Source organism: Ranitomeya imitator, chromosome 3 (genome assembly GCF_032444005.1).
Source record: "Ranitomeya imitator isolate aRanImi1 chromosome 3, aRanImi1.pri, whole genome shotgun sequence".
Classification (NCBI taxonomy): Eukaryota; Metazoa; Chordata; class Amphibia; order Anura; family Dendrobatidae; genus Ranitomeya; species Ranitomeya imitator.
The window spans coordinates 510,864,797-510,885,402 of NC_091284.1; the positions used below are offsets into that span (position 1 = coordinate 510,864,797).

The following is a 20,606-nucleotide window of genomic DNA, read 5'->3' on the forward strand; positions in this document are numbered from 1 at the left end:
GTAGCGGTCTCGCGAGACCGCTACGTCATCATCTCGCGAGATCGCAATGCATGGACCGGTCACTGGAGCGTCGCGAGGAGCGGGAAAGGTGCCAGAAGGTGAGTATATGATGATTTTTTTATTTTTTTTAAAATTATTTTTAACATTAGATCTTTTTACTAATGATGCTGCATAGGCAGCATCATTAGTAAAAAAGTTGGTCACACAGGGTTAATGGAGTGCGTTACAACGCGGCATAACGCGGTCCATTAGCGCTGCCATTAACCCTGTGTGAGCGCTGACTGGAGGGGAGTATGGAGCGGCCATGTTGCCACCGGACTGCGCCTGTCGCTGAATGGTCGTGGGCGTTTTGCCGTGACCAATGAATATCCGTGACAGAAAGACAGACAGACGGAAGTGACCCTTAGACAATTATATAGTAGATGTGACACAGGACAGAAGCAGCCGAATGAATTCTGAGGTATTCAGAGCCATACTGTGTGCTCAGATGCGGCCAAACTGATTGGTCATCGTTTCATACTACAGATGGACAATGACCCAAAACATAAAGCCAAAGCAACCCAGGAGTTTATTAACCCCTTCCCGACCTTTGACGCCACGTAGGCGTCATGAAAGTCTGTGCCAATCCGACCCATGACGCCTATGTGGCGTCATGGAAAGATCGCGTCCCTGCAGATCGGGTGAAACTCCCATTTCACCCGATCTGCAGGGACAGGGGGAGTGGTAGTTTAGCTCAGGGGGGGTGGCTTCACCCCCCCCGTGGCTACGATCGCTCTGATTGGCTGTTGAAAGTGAAACTGCCAATCAGAGCGATTTGTAATATTTCACCTATTATAACGGGTGAAATATTACAATCCAGCCATGGCCGATGATGCAATATCATCGGCCATGGCTGGAAACACTAATGTGCCCCCACCCCACCGATCGCCCCCCCAGCCCTCTGATCTGTCCGGTACACTGCCCCGCTCCCCTCCGTCCTGTGCTCCGCTCCCCCCGTGCTCTTGTCCGCTCACCCCCGTGCTCCAATTACCCCCCGTGCTCCAATCTCCCTCCCTGCACTCCGATCCACAAAAGTGCATTTTGATCACTGAGATATAATCTATCACAGTGATCAAAATAAAAAAAATAATAAATGACCCCCCCCTTTGTCACCCCCATAGGTAGGGACAATAAAAAAATAAAGAATTTTTTTTTTCCCACTAATGTTAGAATAGGGGTAGGGTTAGGGGTAGGGTTAGGGTTAGGGATTCGGTATGTGCACACGTATTCTGGTCCTCTGCGGATTTTTCCGCTGCGGATTTGATAAATCCGCAGTGCTAAACCGCTGCGGATTTATGGCGGATTTACCGTGTTTTTTATGCGCATTTCACTGCGGTTTTACAACTGCGATTTTCTATTGGAGCAGTTGTAAAACCGCTGCGGAATCCGCACAAAGAAGTGACATGCTGCGGAATGTAAACCGCTGCGTTTCCGTGCAGTTTTTCTGCAGCATGTGTACAGCGATTTTTGTTTCCCATAGGTTTATATTGAACTGTAAACTCATGGGAAACTGCTGCGGATCCGCAGCGTTTTCCGCAGCGTGTGCACATACCTTTAGAATTAGGCTATGTGCACACGGTGCGGATTTGGTCGCGGATCCGCAGCGGATTGGCCGCTGCGGATTCGTAGCAGTGTTCCATCAGGTTTACAGTACCATGTAAACCTATGGAAAACCAAATCCGCTGTGCCCATGGTGCGGAAAATACCGCGCGGAAACGCTGCGTTGTATTTTCCGCAGCATGTCAATTCTTTGTGCGGATTCCGCAGCGTTTTACACCTGTTCCTCAATAGGAATCCGCAGGTGAAATCCGCACAAAAAACACTGGACTTCCATGGTAAATCCGCAGGTAAAACGCAGTGCCTTTTACCCGCGGATTTTTCAAAAATGATGCTGAAAAATCTCACACGAATCCGCAACGTGGGCACATAGCCTTAGGGTTGGAATTAGGGTTGTGGTTAGAGGTGTGTTGGGGTTAGGGTTGTGGTGTTGGGGTTAGGGTTGTGGTGTTGGGGTTAGGGTTGTGAATAGCGTTATGGCTACAGTTGGGATTAGGGTTAGGGGTGTGGGGGGTTAGTGTTGGAGGTAGAATTGAGGGGTTTCCACTGTTTAGGCACATCAGGGGGTCTCCAAACGCAACATGGCGCCACCATTGATTCCAGCCAATCTTGTATTCAAAAAGTCAAATGGTGCTCCCTCACTTCCGAGCCCCGACGTGTGCCCAAACAGTGGTTTACCCCCACATATGGGGTACCAGCATACTCAGGACAAACTGCGCAACAATTACTGGGGTCCAATTTCTCCTGTTACCCTTGTGAAAATAAAAAAAAATGCTTGCTAAAACATCATTTTTGAGGAAAGAAAAATTATTTTTTATTTTCACGGCTCGGCATTATAAACTTCTGTGAAGCACTTGGGGGTTCAAAGTGCTCACCACACATCTAGATGAGTTCCTTGGGGGGTCTAGTTTCTAAAATGGGGTCACTTGTGGGGGGTTTCTACTGTTTAGGCACACCAGGGGCTCTGCAAACGCAACGTGACGCCCGCAGACCATTCCATCAAAGTCTGCATTTCAAAACGTCACTACTTCCCTTCTGAACCCCGACGTGTGCCCAAACAGTGGTTTACCCCCACATATGGGGTATCAGCGTACTCAGGAGAAACTGGACAACAACTTTTGGGGTCAAATTTCTCCTGCTACCCTTGGGAAAATAAAAAATTGCAGGCTAAAAGATCATTTTTGAGGAAAGAAAAATTATTTTTTATTTTCATGGCTCTGCGTTATAAACTTCTGTGAAGCACCTGGGGGTTTAAAGTGCTCAATATGCAATTAGATAAGTTCCTTGGGGGGTCTAGTTTCCAAAATGGGGTCACTTGTGGGGGAGCTCCAATGTTTAGGCACACAGGGGCTCTCCAAACGTGACATGGTGTCCGCTAACGATGGAGATAATTTTTCATTCAAAAAGTCAAATGGCGCTCCTTCCCTTCCGAGCCTTACCATGTGCCCAAACAGTGGTTTACCCCCACATGTGAGGTATTGATGTACTCAGGAGAAATTGCCCAACAAATTTTAGGATCCATTTTATCCTGCTGCCCATGTGAAAATAAAAAATTGAGGCTAAAAGAATTTTTTTATGAAAAAAAAGTACTTTTTCATTTTTACGGATCAATTTGTGAAGCACCTGGGGGTTCAAAGTGCTCACTAGGCATCTAGATAAGTTCCTTGGGGCGTCTAGTTTCCAAAATGGGGTCACTTGTGGGGGAGCTCCAATTTTTAGGCACACGGGGGCTCTCCAAACGTGACATGGTGTCCGCTAAAGAGTGGAGCCAATTTTTCATTCAAAAAGTCAAATGGCGCTCCTTCCCTTCCAAGCCCTGCCGTGCGCCCAAACATTGGTTTACCCCCACATATGAGGTATCGGTGTACTCAGGACAAATTGGACAACAACGTTCGTGGTTCAGTTTCTCCTTTTACCATTGGGAAAATAAAAAAATTGTTGCTAAAAGATAATTTTTGTGACTAAAAAGTTAAATGTTCATTTTTTCCTTCCATGTTGCTTCTGCTGCTGTGAAGTACCTGAAGGGTTAATAAACTTCTTGAATGTGGTTTTGAGCACCTTGAGGGGTGCAGTTTTTAGAATGGTGTCCCTTTTGGGTATTTTCAGCCATATAGACCCCTCAATCTGACTTCAAATGTGAGGTGGTCCCTAAAAAAAATGGTTTTGTAAATTTCGTTGTAAAAATGAGAAATCGCTGGTCAAATTTTAACCCTTATAACTTCCTAGCAAAAAAAAATTTTGTTTCCAAAATTGTGCTGATGTAAAGTATACCTGTGGGAAATGTTATTTATTAACTATTTTGTGTCACATAACTCTCTGGTTTAACAGAATAAAAATTCAAAATGTGAAAATTGCGAAATTTTAAAAATTTTCGCCAAATTTCCGTTTTTATCACAAATAGACACAGAATTTATTGACCTCAATTTACCACTAACATGAAGTCCAATATGTCACGAAAAAACAATCTCAGAACCGCTAGGATCCATTGAAGCGTTCCTGAGTTATTACCTCATAAAGGGACACTGGTCAGAATTGCAAAAAACGGCAAGGTCTTTAAGGTCAAAATAGGCTGGGTCATGAAGGGGTTAAAGCAAAGAAGTTGAATATTCTTGAATGGCCAAGTCGGTCACCAGATCTCAACCCAATTGAGCATGCGTTTCACTTGTGAAAGACTAAACTTCAGACAGAAAGGCCCACAAACAAACAGCAACTGAAAACCACCGCAGTGAAGGCCTGGCAGAACATCAAAAAGGAGGAAACACAGCGTCTAGTGATGTCCATGAGTTCAAGACTTTAGGCAGTCATTGCCAACAAAGGGTTTTCAACCAAGTACTAAAAATGAACATTTTATTAAAAAATTATTTAATTGGTCCAATTACTTTTGGTCCCTTTTAAAAACAGGGTGGCACATGTTAATGAGCTGAAACTCCTAAACCCTTCATCCAATTTTAATGTGGACTCCCTCAAATGAAAGCTGAAAGTCTGAACTTCAACTGCATCTGAATTGTTTTGCTTAAAATTCATTGTGGTAATGTCTATAACCAAAATTAGAAAAATGTTGTCTCTGTCCAAATATATATGGACCTAACTGTATGTGGTATTCATACCAAATTTATGTTTGGCGATCGTTTTCCGATCAAATTCGCTCATCACTAACCACAGTTCAGTTTGGGGGGCATTCTCCCTGGATTTTGTTCTGCAATGTATGAATGCAATTCAGTAAAACTATTGCTGCTAATGTAACGTCCTCTGGAATTTCTGCCCCAAAAATCCATCTCTTGTGACCATACGTTTTGGAGCCAGTGTGGCCTTTTTATATAGCCAAAACCATCCTGTTCATTATTTAATAGAAACAAATTGGCATGGATTTTATTGCATGTATTGGACTGTATGTAAATTTGAATATTTTTTCAGGTTTATTGTTTTCATTATTTTCTGATATGATGCAGGTATTTAAAGGTTGAATGGGATGTCAAACGCAAAACTCCAAGGGAATTTACTAGGTCCAGCATGAGAGACTTGTATCCAAAGGTTCCGAAACAGAATAACAGCACTGACTGTGGTTTGTACGTTTTGCAATACGTGGAAAGCTTTGCTCAGGTTTGTACAGTCTTAAAAAAAAAAAAAAAAAAAAAAGGATTATTAGTCAACATACAGTGCTGTGCAAACGTTTTAGGCAGGTATGGTGTAAAAAGCTGCAAATTAAGAATGTTTTCAACAATCGAAGTGCATATTGTCATTAACTTAATGCAAAGTAAATAAAAACACTATCTGAATCTAATCAATTTTTTGTGACCATTCTTTTGCCTTTAAAATGGCAACAGTTCTTTTAGGTAAACTTGTGCAAAGTCATGGATTTTGCAGGATTATTGTTTGGAATAATACTTATAAACCATATAACAGGTGATAATCCTCATTTTCAGATGTAGGTTGAAACTCAGTGATTAACTTTAACAGAAATAGCTGTATGGGGAGAGATTAAAACTGGGTGAGGATCAGACAAACTCTGTTATAAAGAGACGGTTATCAAACACATGTCACCGGTCACACACCATTGCAAGTCTGAGTACAGCAACACAGCACAAGGTAGTTATACTGCATATGTGAGGTCTCCCCAAGATAAAGATTTCAAAGCACATTGGGGCTTCAAGATGTGCTGTAAAAGCTCTTTTGAAGAAGCACCAAAAAATAGGAAATGTTGTGGACTGCAGATGCAGAGGTTGCCAAGCAAACTTGCGGCAGATGAAGGACAAATTATGCTTACTTCCCTTCAATATTGGATGATGTCCAGCAGTGCCATCAGCTAAAAACTGGCAGCAGCCTGTGAGACCCAGCTACATCCATCTATTCTTTAGAGAAATATGAGCAGATGATGTCTTCATGGAAGAATTGCAGCCAAAAAGCCAAACATTCAGCATGGAAACAAGGCAAAGTGACTCAACTATGCAGGAAAGCATAAGAACTGTGGGTAGAAAAATAGCAGCAGGTGCTCTGGACTGATGACTCAAAATGTGAAATATTTGGCGATAACAGGAGGAATTTTATTTGCCGAAAGAGGTGGAGAGCAGAATGTCTGCAGGCAGCAGTGAAGCATGGAGAAGATTCTTTTCAAGTTTAGTTCTATATTTCAGCAAATAGAGTTTATGATTTGGTCAGGTAATGGACAAGCTCTTTAACACTTCTTGATATTTTATTCCTTACCAGCGTTAAAACTTTTGCACTGTACTGTGTGTATGTGTGTATGTATATATATATACATTTCAAGAGATCCAATAGCATAAATAATATATTTTAGCAGTAAGAACTGAATTTCTCCTACGCCTCATTTGGGGGACACAGGACCATGGGTGTTATGCTGCTGCCACTAGGAGGACACTAAGTGAACACATAAAAAAATTAACTCCTTCTCTGCAGTATACACCCTCTCTCTGGCTAAGATTGACCCAGTTCTTGCTTAGTGTCTGTAGGAGGCACTTGGATCTGGTTTTTCAGACCCTAATGTTCTTATTTTTAATTTTCTATAAATTTTTATTTTTTTAATTAACGGAGTGAGGGGGCGACGGATTTCTTTCAAGGATCCGTTCTCCCCGAACCATCAACAGGCAAGAACGCGGAGTATACCTCCCCGTACCCTCTCCTGCGACGACCAGGGCACGCCTAAACTTCCTTGGGGCGACGGTTCCTTTATGGTCCCGATCTCCCCACTCCTGAAAGACGGCGAGCACATGCAGGTTCCCCCTTCATGTTCCTCTCCAGGACCGGGAAAAAACCACACAGCTGGATGCAGAGGCCCCCACCTAACAGCGTTACAACAGCCCTACGATCGCTGGCGGAAGGAGGGTTCTCTCCATCCCCCGCTATAGGGAGGATGGATTGAGCTCATACCCTCAGGATGTCATCAGTGGCAGCGGCCTCTGTGAGTATGAGCCCCCGCGCTTCCCTGCGAAGGATGGTCCTGGTCCCTGGGGTGAGGAACATCCGGTGATCATCGCAGCCCCTTCTTTATCTAGCTGGCAGGCCCCAAAAATGTAGTCCCCAGCTTTTAGCCAGACTAGGCTGCAATTAACATGGCGCCGCCCACCACCGGATATCCGCCCACATCCCTGGCGCTTCTCGTCCTGAATGAGAGGCACTGCTTATAGTCTCGGTGACCATATTTTTCCAGCATCTGCGGTGGGATCACGCTATCTGACCCTCTCAACGCTACAGGACCGCCGAACTCCCTTCTGTGGTCTCCAGACACCGACTCCTTCCCTGGGAACACACACAGGATCCTGGGTAAGCTGCTTCAGCCTCTGGAAGAAAGCTTAACCCCTTCTCTGCACCTATAGCACACACTCTGCTCTAACTCTAAGACACACTATGTCTCAATCTAAGGAGACCAATCGGGTTAATATAAAACAGTGTTTTTTTACCTAATGTGCCACTTGCAATACTACTTTGCTACGTGCCCACAGTACCCATTTATGCACGAATTGTGACCCGGCCTGTGTGCAGCCGCCGACGCTGTCAATGTTGCCGCTGACTCTGCTGAGCCTAGCCCTCCTGAGTGGGCCGCTTCCTTGTCATGATCTATGGTTTCCCTTGCCAAAGCGATAGATTCTCTCCGGGGTCCCTGCATAAGTCAGAACACCCCTCTGCCGACCGCGGTGGACTCTGGCGCTGGTATGGAACTGTCTACCTACAGGGGCGTACTCAGTTACGGGGAGCTCAGGGTTCCAGAAAGAGGACCCATGTCGCGTCTCCAGATCACGCTTGTGCTTCGGCATCTGCGAGCTCCATGTCTCGCTCCCATTCTCCTCAGGGTCGCAGCACACATGACTCTGGATATGAGTCTGATGCGTCTTTAATCCAGGACTCCTCTACCCGTCAAGAGACGCCTGATTCCCTCATTGAGGCGGTCAACAAGACTCTAATGGTGGATGAGGAATCCGTTTCCACTCCAGAACACGTGGTGTCTTTTAAGAAGACCATACTCGTCGAAAAAATATTTGCTAATCATCCTGAGTTTAACGACATTGTCCAGAAACACGGGGACCACCCAGATAAACGGTTCACGGGTCAAAAACCTATTGAGTCCAAATATCCTATCGCTCCAGACCTAATGAAGGATTTGCTGCACTCTCCTTCAGTGGATCCTGCTGTATTGCGCCTCGCATCCAAAACACTTATCTTTGTCTGACGGTTCTTCAGTCAAAAACCCTACTGACCGTCAAATTGACTGCCTGACTCGCTCAGTCTTTGAGGCTTAAGGAGCAGCTCTCTTGCCATCCTTCGCCGCGACTTGGGTGGCCAAGGCAATGGTCGCTTGGGCAGAGGTGCTAACCACAACCATCCACGATAGCAATCTTCCCCCGGAGGCCGCAAAACTCGCTAGCCAAATAGCTAAAGCCGGGGACTTCGTAGTTAACGCCTCTATAGATGCGGCCAATTTCGCTGCACAGGCAGCTGTTTGCAGTCTCCATCAGAAGGGCCCAGTGGCTCCAAGATTGGCGAGCAGATTCTGCTTCCAAAAAAGCATTGACCTCTCTGCCTTACCAAGCTGGTCGATTATTTGGAGAAAAACTAAACCAAATTATTTCTGACGCAATTTCTTCCTCAGCAAAGACCTTTCGGAAGCAACAGCAGCCTCGGTTCGGGCCTTTTCACAACAACTCCAGTTGGTCCTCTACAACAGGGGTCCCCAACTCCAGTCCTCAAGGCCCACCAACAGGTCATGTTTTCAGGATTTCCTTTGCATTGCACAGGTGATGCAATTATTACCTGGGCAAGACTAAGGAAATCCTGAAAACATGACATGTTGATGGGTCTTGAGGATTGGAGTTGGGGACCCCTGCTCTACAACCTTCTCTTCGGGTTAAGGACGATCTCCGCGTGGAGACTGAGGTTCCCAGGTCTCATACAGACCTAACCGTACCTGGAAACCGAGACCGAGGTCATCCAGCTCTAAGGAACCCAGATCCCTTAGACCTTCTGCACAATGACTCGCCACTATATCCGGCGGACACTGACAAAGTAGGCGGTCGCTTACTTTTGTTCCGTCAAGCCTGGCTCTCGGTCATTCATTGAGAGTGGGTCAAAGAACTGGTGTCCTCCAGATACAAAATCGAGTTTTCTTCCCCTCCCCGACACGTTTTTTCCAGTCTTCTCCTTCCAAAACAAGGACATCAGCCTTTCTTCAGGCCATACAGGTGCTCCGAAGAGATGGAGTCATTATTCCGGTCCCCCAGGACCAAAGGTTCAGGGGGTTTTACTCGAACCTATTTGTGGTCCCAAAGAAGTACGGTTCACTATGACCCATACTAGACCTAAAGATGTTAAATAACTTTGTCAGGGTCCGACGCTTCAGATTGGACTCTACGTTCTGTTGTTGCGTCCATGGAAAGAGCATCCATAGACATCAAGGATGCTTACCTCCACATCCTAATTTTTCCCTTTCATCAACAGTTCCTACGATACGCATTCCGTGACGAACAATTAATTTGTGGCCTTGCCCTTCGGCCTCGCCACCGCCCCAGGGTTTTCACCAAGATCATGGCAGCTGTCATGGCCATTCATCACACTCGGGGAGTGGTGGTACTTCTGTATCTGGACGACCTACTGATCAAAGGCCCATCCTATCCAGCCTTCGAGGAGTCCGTCGGTATCACAGTGGATACTCTATCTTGCCTGGGCTGGAAAACAAAAACTTTGAGAAGTCATCTCCGGTACCAGCTCAGCGAATTTCCTTCTTTGGCATGATCCTGGACTCTTCCTGCGGGTTGGTCATTCTCCCTCCAGAAAAGGTCTTGGCTTTACAACAGGGAGCACGCAGTCTTTCCCGCCCTGTTCTTCACTCCATTTGTTTCAGCATTCGCATCCACAGGAAAATGCTAGCAGCGATGGAAGCCGTTCCGTTCGCACAGTTCCATCTCCATCCTTTGCAACATGCGCTGCTATTGGCCTGGGACAGGAGCCCATTCTCGCTCGACCGTCGATTCCATCTACCTTCGCCGGACAGGTAAACCCTCATGTGGTGGACCCTGAATTACTCCCTGAACCAAGGGAAGTCTTTTCTCCCAGTAAACTGGTTAGTGGTGACCACCGACGCCAGCGTCTTGGGCTGGGGGGCAGTTTTCACCCACCACACGGCACAGGGTTGTTGGTCCACTCGAATGTCGCGTCTCCCAATCAACATCTTTGAAATACGAGCGATGACACTTGTCTTACACAGTTTTCACCATCTCCTCGCAGGTCAGGCATTTAGGAAATAGCGACCACAATATTGTGCAGTTTCACATGTCTTTCACTAGGGGGACTTGTCAGGGAGTCACAAAAACATTGAACTTTAGGAAGGCAAAGTTTGAACAGCTTAGAGATGCCCTTAATCTGGTAGACTGGGACAATATCCTCAGAAATGAGAATACAGATAATAAATGGGAAATGTTTAAGAACATCCTAAATAGGCAGTGTAAGCGGTTTATACCTTGTGGGAATAAAAGGACTAGAAATAGGAAAAACCCAATGTGGCTAAACAAAGAAGTAAGACAGGCAATTAACAGTAAAAAGAAAGCATTTGCACTACTAAAGCAGGATGGCACCATTGAAGCTCTAAAAAACTATAGGGAGAAAAATACTTTATCTAAAAAACTAATTAAAGCTGCCAAAAAGGAAACGGAGAAGCACATTGCTAAGGAGAGTAAAACTAATCCCAAACTGTTCTTCAACTATATCAATAGTAAAAGAATAAAAACTGAAAATGTAGGCCCCTTAAAAAATAGTGAGGAAAGAATGGTTGTAGATGACGAGGAAAAAGCTAACATATTAAACACCTTCTTCTCCACGGTATTCACGGTGGAAAATGAAATGCTAGGTGAAATCCCAAGAAACAATGAAAACCCTATATTAAGGGTCACCAATCTTACCCACGAAGAGGTGCGAAACCGGCAAAATAAGATTAAAATAGATAAATCTCCGGGTCCGGATGGCATACACCCACGAGTACTAAGAGAACTAAGTAATGTAATAGATAAACCATTATTTCTTATTTTTAGGGACTCTATAGCGACAGGGTCTGTTCCGCAGGACTGGCGCATAGCAAATGTGGTGCCAATATTCAAAAAGGGCTCTAAAAGTGAACCTGGAAATTATAGGCCAGTAAGTCTAACCTCTATTGTTGGTAAAATATTTGAAGGGTTTCTGAGGGATGTTATTCTGGATTATCTCAATGAGAATAACTGTTTAACTCCATATCAGCATGGGTTTATGAGAAATCGCTCCTGTCAAACCAATCTAATCAGTTTTTATGAAGAGGTAAGCTATAGGCTGGACCACGGTGAGTCATTGGACGTGGTATATCTCGATTTTTCCAAAGCGTTTGATACCGTGCCGCACAAGAGGTTGGTACACAAAATGAGAATGCTTGGTCTGGGGGAAAATGTGTGTAAATGGGTTAGTAACTGGCTTAGTGATAGAAAGCAGAGGGTGGTTATAAATGGTATAGTCTCTAACTGGGTCGCTGTGACCAGTGGGGTACCGCAGGGGTCAGTATTGGGACCTGTTCTCTTCAACATATTCATTAATGATCTGGTAGAAGGTTTACACAGTAAAATATCGATATTTGCAGATGATACAAAACTATGTAAAGCAGTTAATACAAGAGAAGATAGTATTCTGCTACAGATGGATCTGGATAAGTTGGAAACTTGGGCTGAAAGGTGGCAGATGAGGTTTAACAATGATAAATGTAAGGTTATACACATGGGAAGAGGGAATCAATATCACCATTACACACTGAACGGGAAACCACTGGGTAAATCTGACAGGGAGAAGGACTTGGGGATCCTAGTTAATGATAAACTTACCTGGAGCAGCCAGTGCCAGGCAGCAGCTGCCAAGGCAAACAGGATCATGGGGTGCATTAAAAGAGGTCTGGATACACATGATGAGAGCATTATACTGCCTCTGTACAAATCCCTAGTTAGACCGCACATGGAGTACTGTGTCCAGTTTTGGGCACCGGTGCTCAGGAAGGATATAATGGAACTAGAGAGAGTACAAAGGAGGGCAACAAAATTAATAAAGGGGATGGGAGAACTACAATACCCAGATAGATTAGCGAAATTAGGATTATTTAGTCTAGAAAAAAGACGACTGAGGGGCGATCTAATAACCATGTATAAGTATATAAGGGGACAATACAAATATCTCGCTGAGGATCTGTTTATACCAAGGAAGGTGACGGGCACAAGGGGGCATTCTTTGCGTCTGGAGGAGAGAAGGTTTTTCCACCAACATAGAAGAGGATTCTTTACTGTTAGGGCAGTGAGAATCTGGAATTGCTTGCCTGAGGAGGTGGTGATGGCGAACTCAGTTCAAGAGAGGCCTGGATGTCTTCCTGGAGCAGAACAATATTGTATCATACAATTATTAGGTTCTGTAGAAGGACGTATATCTGGGTATTTATTATGATGGAATATAGGCTGAACTGGATGGACAAATGTCTTTTTTCGGCCTTACTAACTATGTTACTATGTTACCCCATCAGAATCCAATCCGACAATGCTACAACAGTGGCGTATATCAACCGTCAAGGGGGAACCCGCAGCAGGACGGCCATGTACGAAGTGAGTCATATCCTCCGTTGGGCCGAGAGCAACCACTCACCCATCTCCGCAATCCACATCCCCGGTGTGGAGAATTGGGCGGTGGACTTTCTCAGTCGCCAGGGCCTCGCCTTGGGAGAGTGGTCTCTCCATCCGGAAGTCTTCCAGCAGATTTGCTGTCGCTGGGGGACTCCGGATGTGGACCTCATGGCCTCAAGGCTAAACAACAAGGTTCCCCAGTTCAGTGCCGATCACTCGATCCACGCGCCGTCGGAGCAGACGCCTTGGTGCTGCCGTGGCATCAGTTCTAGCTCCCGTACATTTTTCTCCCTCTCCCCTTGCTCCCGAGGGTCATCAAGAAAATCAGAGCAGAGGGGTTACCAGTGATCCTAGTCGCGCCGGGCATGGTATGCCAAACTCGTCCAACTCCGACGTCCCCTGGCGGCTACCAGATTGCATGGATCTACTCTCACAGGGCCCGATTTACCACCAGAACTCCGGGGCCCTGTCTTTGACGGCGTGGCCATTGAATCCTGGATTTTAGCCCAAGCTGGATTCTCTCCTGGGGTGTCCTCCACCATGATTAGTGCTAGGAAGCCCATATCCATGCGCATTTATCATCGCACCTGGCGAATTTTCTTTTCATGGTGCAACGCCCATGGACGTTCTCCTCTAGTGTTCTCCATTCCTTCCATATTGGAATTCCTCCAATCAGGATTAGAATTGGGTCTCACTCTAAGCTCGCTTAAAAGACAAGTGTCAGCTTTGTCAGTTCTATTCCGACGCAAAATTGCCACCAGACTACCGGTTAAGACGTTCATTCAGGGTGTTGGATTCTTGGGATCTTAATCTTGTTCTCGGAGTCCTTCAAGAGGCTCCTTTCGAATCACTGCAGGACATCTCGCTAACTTTTAGTTCCTGTAAAGTGGTCTTTCTAGTAGCGATTACTTCAATCAGACGAGTTTCGGAGTTGTCAGCTCTCTCCTGCCAACCCCCATTCTTGATCTTTTATCCAGATAAAGCAGTCTTAAGGACTTCCCCCTCTTTCCTACCCAAAGTTGTTTCCTCTTTTCACCTCAACGAGGAGATTGTTTTGCCTTCATTCTATCCGGCACTAGTCCATCGTTTCGAAAAAGCTCTCCACACTCTCGATGTGGTTAGGGCTCTTCGACGGTACATCTCTCGGACGGCTCCCTCCCGCAAGTCAGATGTCCTGTTCATGCTTCCAGAGGGACCTAGGAAGGGTCTACCCGCTTCAAAGGCCACGCTAGCCAAGTGGATCCGCTCGGCTTTTCAGGAATCCTACCATGTCAGGAACACTCCTGTCCCAGCAGGGATTAAAGGGCATTCGACTCATTGAGTGGGCGCCTCATGGGCCATTCGGCACCAGGCGTCAGCACAACAGGTCTGCAAAGCTGTGTCTTGGTCCAGTTTGCATACTTTTACAAAACACTACCACGTTCATTCTCAATCCTCGGCAGATGCTGCCCTTGGCCGGCGCATTCTGCAATTGGCAGTACCACAGCTATAACCTAGCGGTACATGGGGTATTAGCAGTTGTGTTATTTCCCACCCAAGGACTGCTTTAGGATATCCCATGGTCCTGAGGGACACAGCACCCACCCTGTTAGCCTATCGGCTTGTTGTTAGTCCTTCGGTTTTGACATAGTTTATTGTCTTTTGTTTGATGCTCCTACTGTTTTGCTACCGAACAGGTTCAATATTAGCCATAGAGAGGGTGTATACTGCAGAGGAGGAGTTAATTTTTTATGTGTTCAATTAGTGTCCTCCTAGTGGCAGCAGCATAACACCCATGGTCCTGTGTCCCCCAATGATTGGCTCGGAGAAAAGGATTTTACGTTGAGTACACAAAAATCCCTATTTTGTATAGTTAGGGCAGATGTATTTTTTGTAGAAAAAGGTTATGGAAATATGTAAAAAATAAAATTAATAAATAATAAAATTAATATGAGCAGTGCACCCTATGAGCTGCAGAATGATTTAACAATGAATCCACCAGTGAACTTTTTCTTAATAATGAATCCGCCAGTGAGCTGCTTCTTACTGCTGGCCTTGTGACCTTATCTCTCTTTCTGAACTCTGTCATGTGGTTATAAGGCTATGTGCACACGTAGGAAACGTGGTGCAGAATTTTCTGAACAAAATCCGCATCTCCTGGCAGAATCTGCAGTTGCGGATTTGCCACTTTTTTTGTGTGGATTTGCCGCTGAATTGATGCGGATTTTATGCAGTTTTTGCCACTGCGGATTTCTATCATGGAGGGGTGCAGAAGCGCTGCAGATCCGCACAAAAGAAGTGACATGCACCTCTTTTAAATCCGCAGCAATTCCGCACTGATTTTTCCGCACCCTCTGCACAACTTTTTTTTCTTACCCATTGATTTACATTGTACTGTAAATCACAGTGCGGTTCTGCAGCATTTCTGCGCGGAAAAATCCGCTGCGGATCCGCAGCAAATCCACATCGTGTGCACATAGCCTAAAGCAGTAAGAAAAGCTTAGAAGAAAGATAGGAGTTACAAACTCTGCAGTCAGAAAAGCTCACCGATGGATTAAAAGTTCTCCATGCACTCTGTAGTTCACTGCGTATAGTAAATATGTAAAGACTTGGAAAACTAATTTGAACCAAATTTTTGATGAAATCCAGATTAAAAAGTATTTTTATATGCACTCAAATGCATTTAGCTGAAAAAACTTCAACCAGAGGTGTCCATATCCTTTAGCCACTTCTCAATGTAGCATTTAGATGTGTGCCCCAAGTCAGATGCAGGTGTGTGATGTGGGTTCAGGAATTAAGCTTGATCCGTTCACGAAATATGATGTCTGCATTTGTATAGCTAGATTCTGCCCTATCAGCACTGATCAGAGCTAGATGCTGTTTAACCTTTTACGTGCCCAGCCAGTCTCTAACAGCAGCATTTAAATGGTACTGATCAGCATGGGCCTCTGTTCCGACTCCCACCCATCGTTTCCCTGCAATTGCAGAGTGCTAAGGGGCTACCATAGCAGCACTGGACCTACTGAGGCCCCTGTCATCACCATCTTTGCACTCCTATGAAATGTTGCAGTATACAGTGCACGTAATAAAATAATTACTGGTCTTAGTCTTCAAGAGGGACACAAAAGTAATAAAAAATATTTAAAACTCTTCTTTTTTCAATAAAAAAAAAGTTTCAATCACGTGAATTTTCCAAACCTGTAAAAAAATAGAAAAAAGGATATTTTATATACCGGTATGTCTGATCAAGATATAGAATTGTTTAACCCACATGGAAAATGGCTTAAAAAAAGGTTTTGTCCATATTGCAGTTATACCTCCCAAAAATGTGCTACAAAGTGATCAAAGCACTATATGTACCTTCTAAAAGGTACCAATAAAAAACCCTTGCCTAAAACAAGCCATCCAACAATTGTCAATGGAGAAACAAAATAGATATTAACAAAGTTCTGAATTTTATAAACTAGTTGTGAGAAATTACTTTCCTTAACTGTTTCACTGTCTACACAGCTGTTAAACGTCAGTCTTGATGAGGTGGCATGCGGGAGTCAGATACTCCTGATTTTTGAAGAAGTATATGCCACTTCATGAGGTTTAACAGACATTCTTTGTGGTGTTTACGTTTTCCCCCTTTAACCCCTTCACGACATGCGCCGTACTAGTACTGCGCATGCCGTGTCACCCCCTTTGATGTGGGCACCGGCGGTGAGCCCACATCAAAGTCGCGACATGTCAGCTGTTTTGTACAGCTGACATGTGCGCGCAATAGCGGCGGGTGAAATCGCTATTCACCCGCTGCTATTAACCTGTTAAATGCCGCTGTCAAACACAGACAGCGGCATTTAACTACCGCATCCGGCCGGGCGGCCGGATATGACGTCATCGCCGACCCCCGTCACATGATCGGGGGTCGGCGATGCATCAGGAAGGTAACCATAGAGGTCCTTGAGACCTCTATGGTTACTGATGCAGGCCTGCTGTGAGCGCCCCCCTGTGGTCGGCGCTCACAGCACACCTGCATTTCAGCTACATAGCAGCGATCTGATGATCGCTGCTATGTAGCAGAGCCGATCAGGCTATGCCAGCTTCTAGCCTCCCATGGAGGCTATTGAAGCATGGCACAAGTAAAAAAAAAAATGTTTTTAAAAATATGAAAAAAATATAAAAGTTTAAATCACCCGCCTTTCGCCCCATCCTAAATAAAACAATAAAAAAATCAAACATACACATATTTGGTATCGCCGTGTTCAGAATCGCCCGATCTATCAATTAAAAAAAAGCATTAACCTGATCGCTAAACGGCGTAGCGAGAAAAAAAATCCGAAACGCCAGAATTACGTTTTTTTGGTCGCCGCGACATTGCATTAAAATGCAATAACGGGCGATCAAAAGAACGTATCTGCGCAAAAATGGTATCATTAAAAACATCAGCTCGGCACGCAAAAAATAAGCCCTCACCCGACCCCAGATCACGAAAAATGGAGACGCTACGGGTATCGGAAAATGGCACTTTTTTTTTTTTTTTTTAGCAAAGTTTGGAATTTTTTTTCACCACTTAGATAAAAAATAACCTAGTCATGTTAGGTGTCTATGAACTCATAATGACCTAGAGAATCATAATGGCAGGTTAGTGTTAGCATTTAGTGAACCTAGCAAAAAACCTAGTAAAAGACATGGTAAAACCAATGGTGTCGTTCAAAAGTACAACTTGTCCCATAAAAAATAAGCCCTCACATGATCATGTTGACGGAAAAATAAAAAAGTTATGGCTCAGGGAAGGAGGGAAGTGAAAAACGAAAACGCAAAAATGAAAAAGGGCCGCAACTTGAAGGGGTTAATGACTGCCCAAGTCGTAAGAAGGCAACATCATAGAGGGGGGAAGAGAAAGCAAAAGTTGCCAAAGCTGGTTCTCTGTGTGATCTGGTAGAACTTGATGTGCCACACTTGACCATGCTGAGAACTCATTGTTACTTCAAGGCATACAATCAATCTTAATATTCCTCGGTACAACTCTGTAGACCTACTACAAGTACAGGGTGGAGCGCGGTAATTTGCTGATTTGGGAATGAAATAAAAAAATTATGATCATTAGAAAAATTTATTTTATATTTTAATTATACTGAACAGTAATGGAATTTTTAATTTACATGGTTTTAAATAGTGTATCTGGCAAATGTCGACCTTCGCTATCCACACACTGCTGCATACGTTTTCTGAAGTTTTCATGAACTCTAACAAGCATGTCCACTGGTATTCTGCCAATTTCAGCTTCAATATTGTTCCTTAGGTCTTCCAAGGTGTTGGGACGGTTGATATACACCTTAGACGTCAGGTAACCCCAAAGGAAAAAAATCGCATGGGGCAAAATCTGGTGAGCGTGCTGGCCAGTTCACATCTCCCCTCAAAGAGATAAGCCGTCCAGGAAACATTTGCCTCAAACAATTCATGGTAACCCTCGCTGTGTGTGCAGTGGCACCATCCTGTTGGAACCATGTATCCTCTAGTTCCATTGCCTCAAGAGCCGGCTGAAAATAATCCTGTATCATAGACAAGTACCGTTCGGAGTTCACAGTTATGGCACGACCATTATCCTGAAAAAAGTAAGGACCAATGATGCCTACTCGTGATATGGCGCACCACACAGTGACGCGGTCCGAATGCAGAGGTCTCTCGTGAACTTCTCAGGGGTTTGTTTCACTCCAGTAACGCATATTTTGTTTGTTTACACACCCACTGAGGTGAAAATGTGCCTCATCAGAAAAAAACACAATTGCCTCACGGGGTATCGTTGCTAACATGTCTTCACAAGAGGTCCGCCGTGTCAAATAGTCCCATGCTGACAAATGTTGGACCACGCACATTTTATACGGGTGAAAATTCAGTTCATCATGAAGAATCCGGTGGAGAGAACGTCTTGAAATGCCAAGAGCAAATGATTGTTTCCAAGCAGAGCGTTTCGGAGATTGCAGTACTGCTGCTCTAACTCTCTCGATGTTTTGTGGTGTTGTAATCCTTCTCTCAGGTCCCCTTCGTACACATGACACATTCCATGCTGTTCTGAATGCATTCACCCAATTTACAATTGATTGCCGTCCAGGAACACGTCCGCGTGGAGGAACAGCGAATTGTAAACGAAAAGCACGCTGCACTGCAATGATCGAGTGGGCATTTGAAAAATACGCTTCAACACAAAATGACCTCTCCTCACGTGTCCACTGCATGATGGCAACTGAAAGGCAGAGGAATACAAATCTCCCATCAGCCACTGTAAGCCACACCCACTCTCTCCTCTCTTCGACTGACAGTGCCGCCACAGCATGCAGTGCAAAAAAGCAAATTACCGCGCTCCACCCTGTATGTAACAAATGCTCCTCCCGTGATGATCTTCACTGATCCAGCGCTTTCACACTGCACCTCTCCTCGCTTTCCCGTAAGAAAGTGATGGGAGTGGAGAGTGTTAAAGTGAGACATTTCAAGTTTGCCCCGGATCAGACGGATAGTCTGCTTCACTGTGGGGTTTTGCTTTTTTTTTTCCTTGTATGATGCTGCTTTTTATTATTGGAGAACTTGATAAATGGGAGAAGGTAATTGCCCCAGAGAAGAACCTCAGCTAATGCCTTTTTTGTTTAAAGGGAAATTTGAATATTGTGTACACTAAACTTTTAAGGTCCATTTTTTTAATAAAAAATGTTGGAGAACATTCTCCTTAAGAACCATTGTATGGTAGTTCTTTAATATTATCAAAAATGTTAACTACTGAAGAAACATTTTAATTTTTGCTTTCCTTACAGAATCCTATTGAAAGCTTTGATCCTCCGATGCATTTGCAGAACTGGTTTCCGGCTAGTGTGGTTAAGAATAAAAGGGATAAGATTAGAAACCTGATTCTAAAGCTACATGTGCAGCAATCTGAGAAGCGTTAAGGAGACAGCCACCGCCTTATTCTATACCTTATGTCGCAGCAATAGGAAGCTTGTTTACTGTGTATTTATGGAAAGACTGAGCAGAAGACATCGAATGTGTTTATAATTATTTATATGTAGAAATATCCTTAAATGAATAAAAAGAAAATGTGAATATAAAACTTTAGCAAACGTTTAAATATGTGGCAAGTTTTTATTTTGTGTCTTGTGCATGGAAATGTCCACCGATGACATACAGTACATTTTTTTATTGCTGAGATGCTTTTAAATTTTTTCCAAATAATTTTAATTAGACATCTTCTATCCTACTTTATGTGCAGACCTTTTTCAACAGTAATAAGCCACAGGGAAAACCTGTGGTGTCTGACCCTGCAGTTATATTTCTTTCCGTCACCCCCTACTTCTTGCTTACCTCGCAAATTGGGTATTGAAAAGAAATGGGACTGACATAAGGGGAATATATATATATATATATATATATATATATATATATATATATATATATATATATATATTTTGTTTTGGATCCTTTGAAACATTCCAAAAATAAATTGCATATTATGTAACTGTTGTGGTTATTACATTTTCACCTTGCCTCTATTAGAGTATCCATGTTTAGATTGTGCATTAACTACACGTTTGGGCTGTATCTTCATTACATTTGTACGTGTGTGCTGTATGTTTCCTTTTATGTATGACTATTGAACACAACAAAAATCACAACTTTTTGTATATACTGATGACATAGCAGCAAATGTATGCAGCTCCCCCAGAAGTTATAATTCTGCACCCCATTAAAGGGAACCTATCAGGTCCCTCATGCCCTCCAACCCAGCAGCATTCACCTATGTGTGATTAAAACCCCTGCTCAACCAGCCTCTATATAACATAATTCAGTAAATAAATGCTTTAAAAAAGCATTTATAATGTCCCGGTTTCCTATGCTAATGAGGGCTTTGACAAATTATTGGTGCATTAGTTGCCC

The 20,606-nt window shown here is 44.1% G+C and overlaps 1 protein-coding gene across 3 annotated transcripts in view; it reads left to right on the plus strand.

Moving 5' to 3' along the window:
* SENP7 (SUMO specific peptidase 7) overlaps window positions 1-19,782 on the plus strand; it is a 177,379-nt gene extending 157,597 nt beyond the window's left edge. For all 3 annotated transcript variants that reach the window (XM_069757698.1, XM_069757699.1, XM_069757700.1), the window contains 2 exons: window positions 5,046-5,196; window positions 19,490-19,782. In XM_069757698.1, coding sequence (XP_069613799.1) covers window positions 5,046-5,196; window positions 19,490-19,621 — 283 coding nt within the window. In that variant the 3' untranslated portion in view covers window positions 19,622-19,782. The remainder of the gene's footprint in view (window positions 1-5,045; window positions 5,197-19,489) is intronic.
* Window positions 19,783-20,606: the final 824 nt, after the last annotated feature.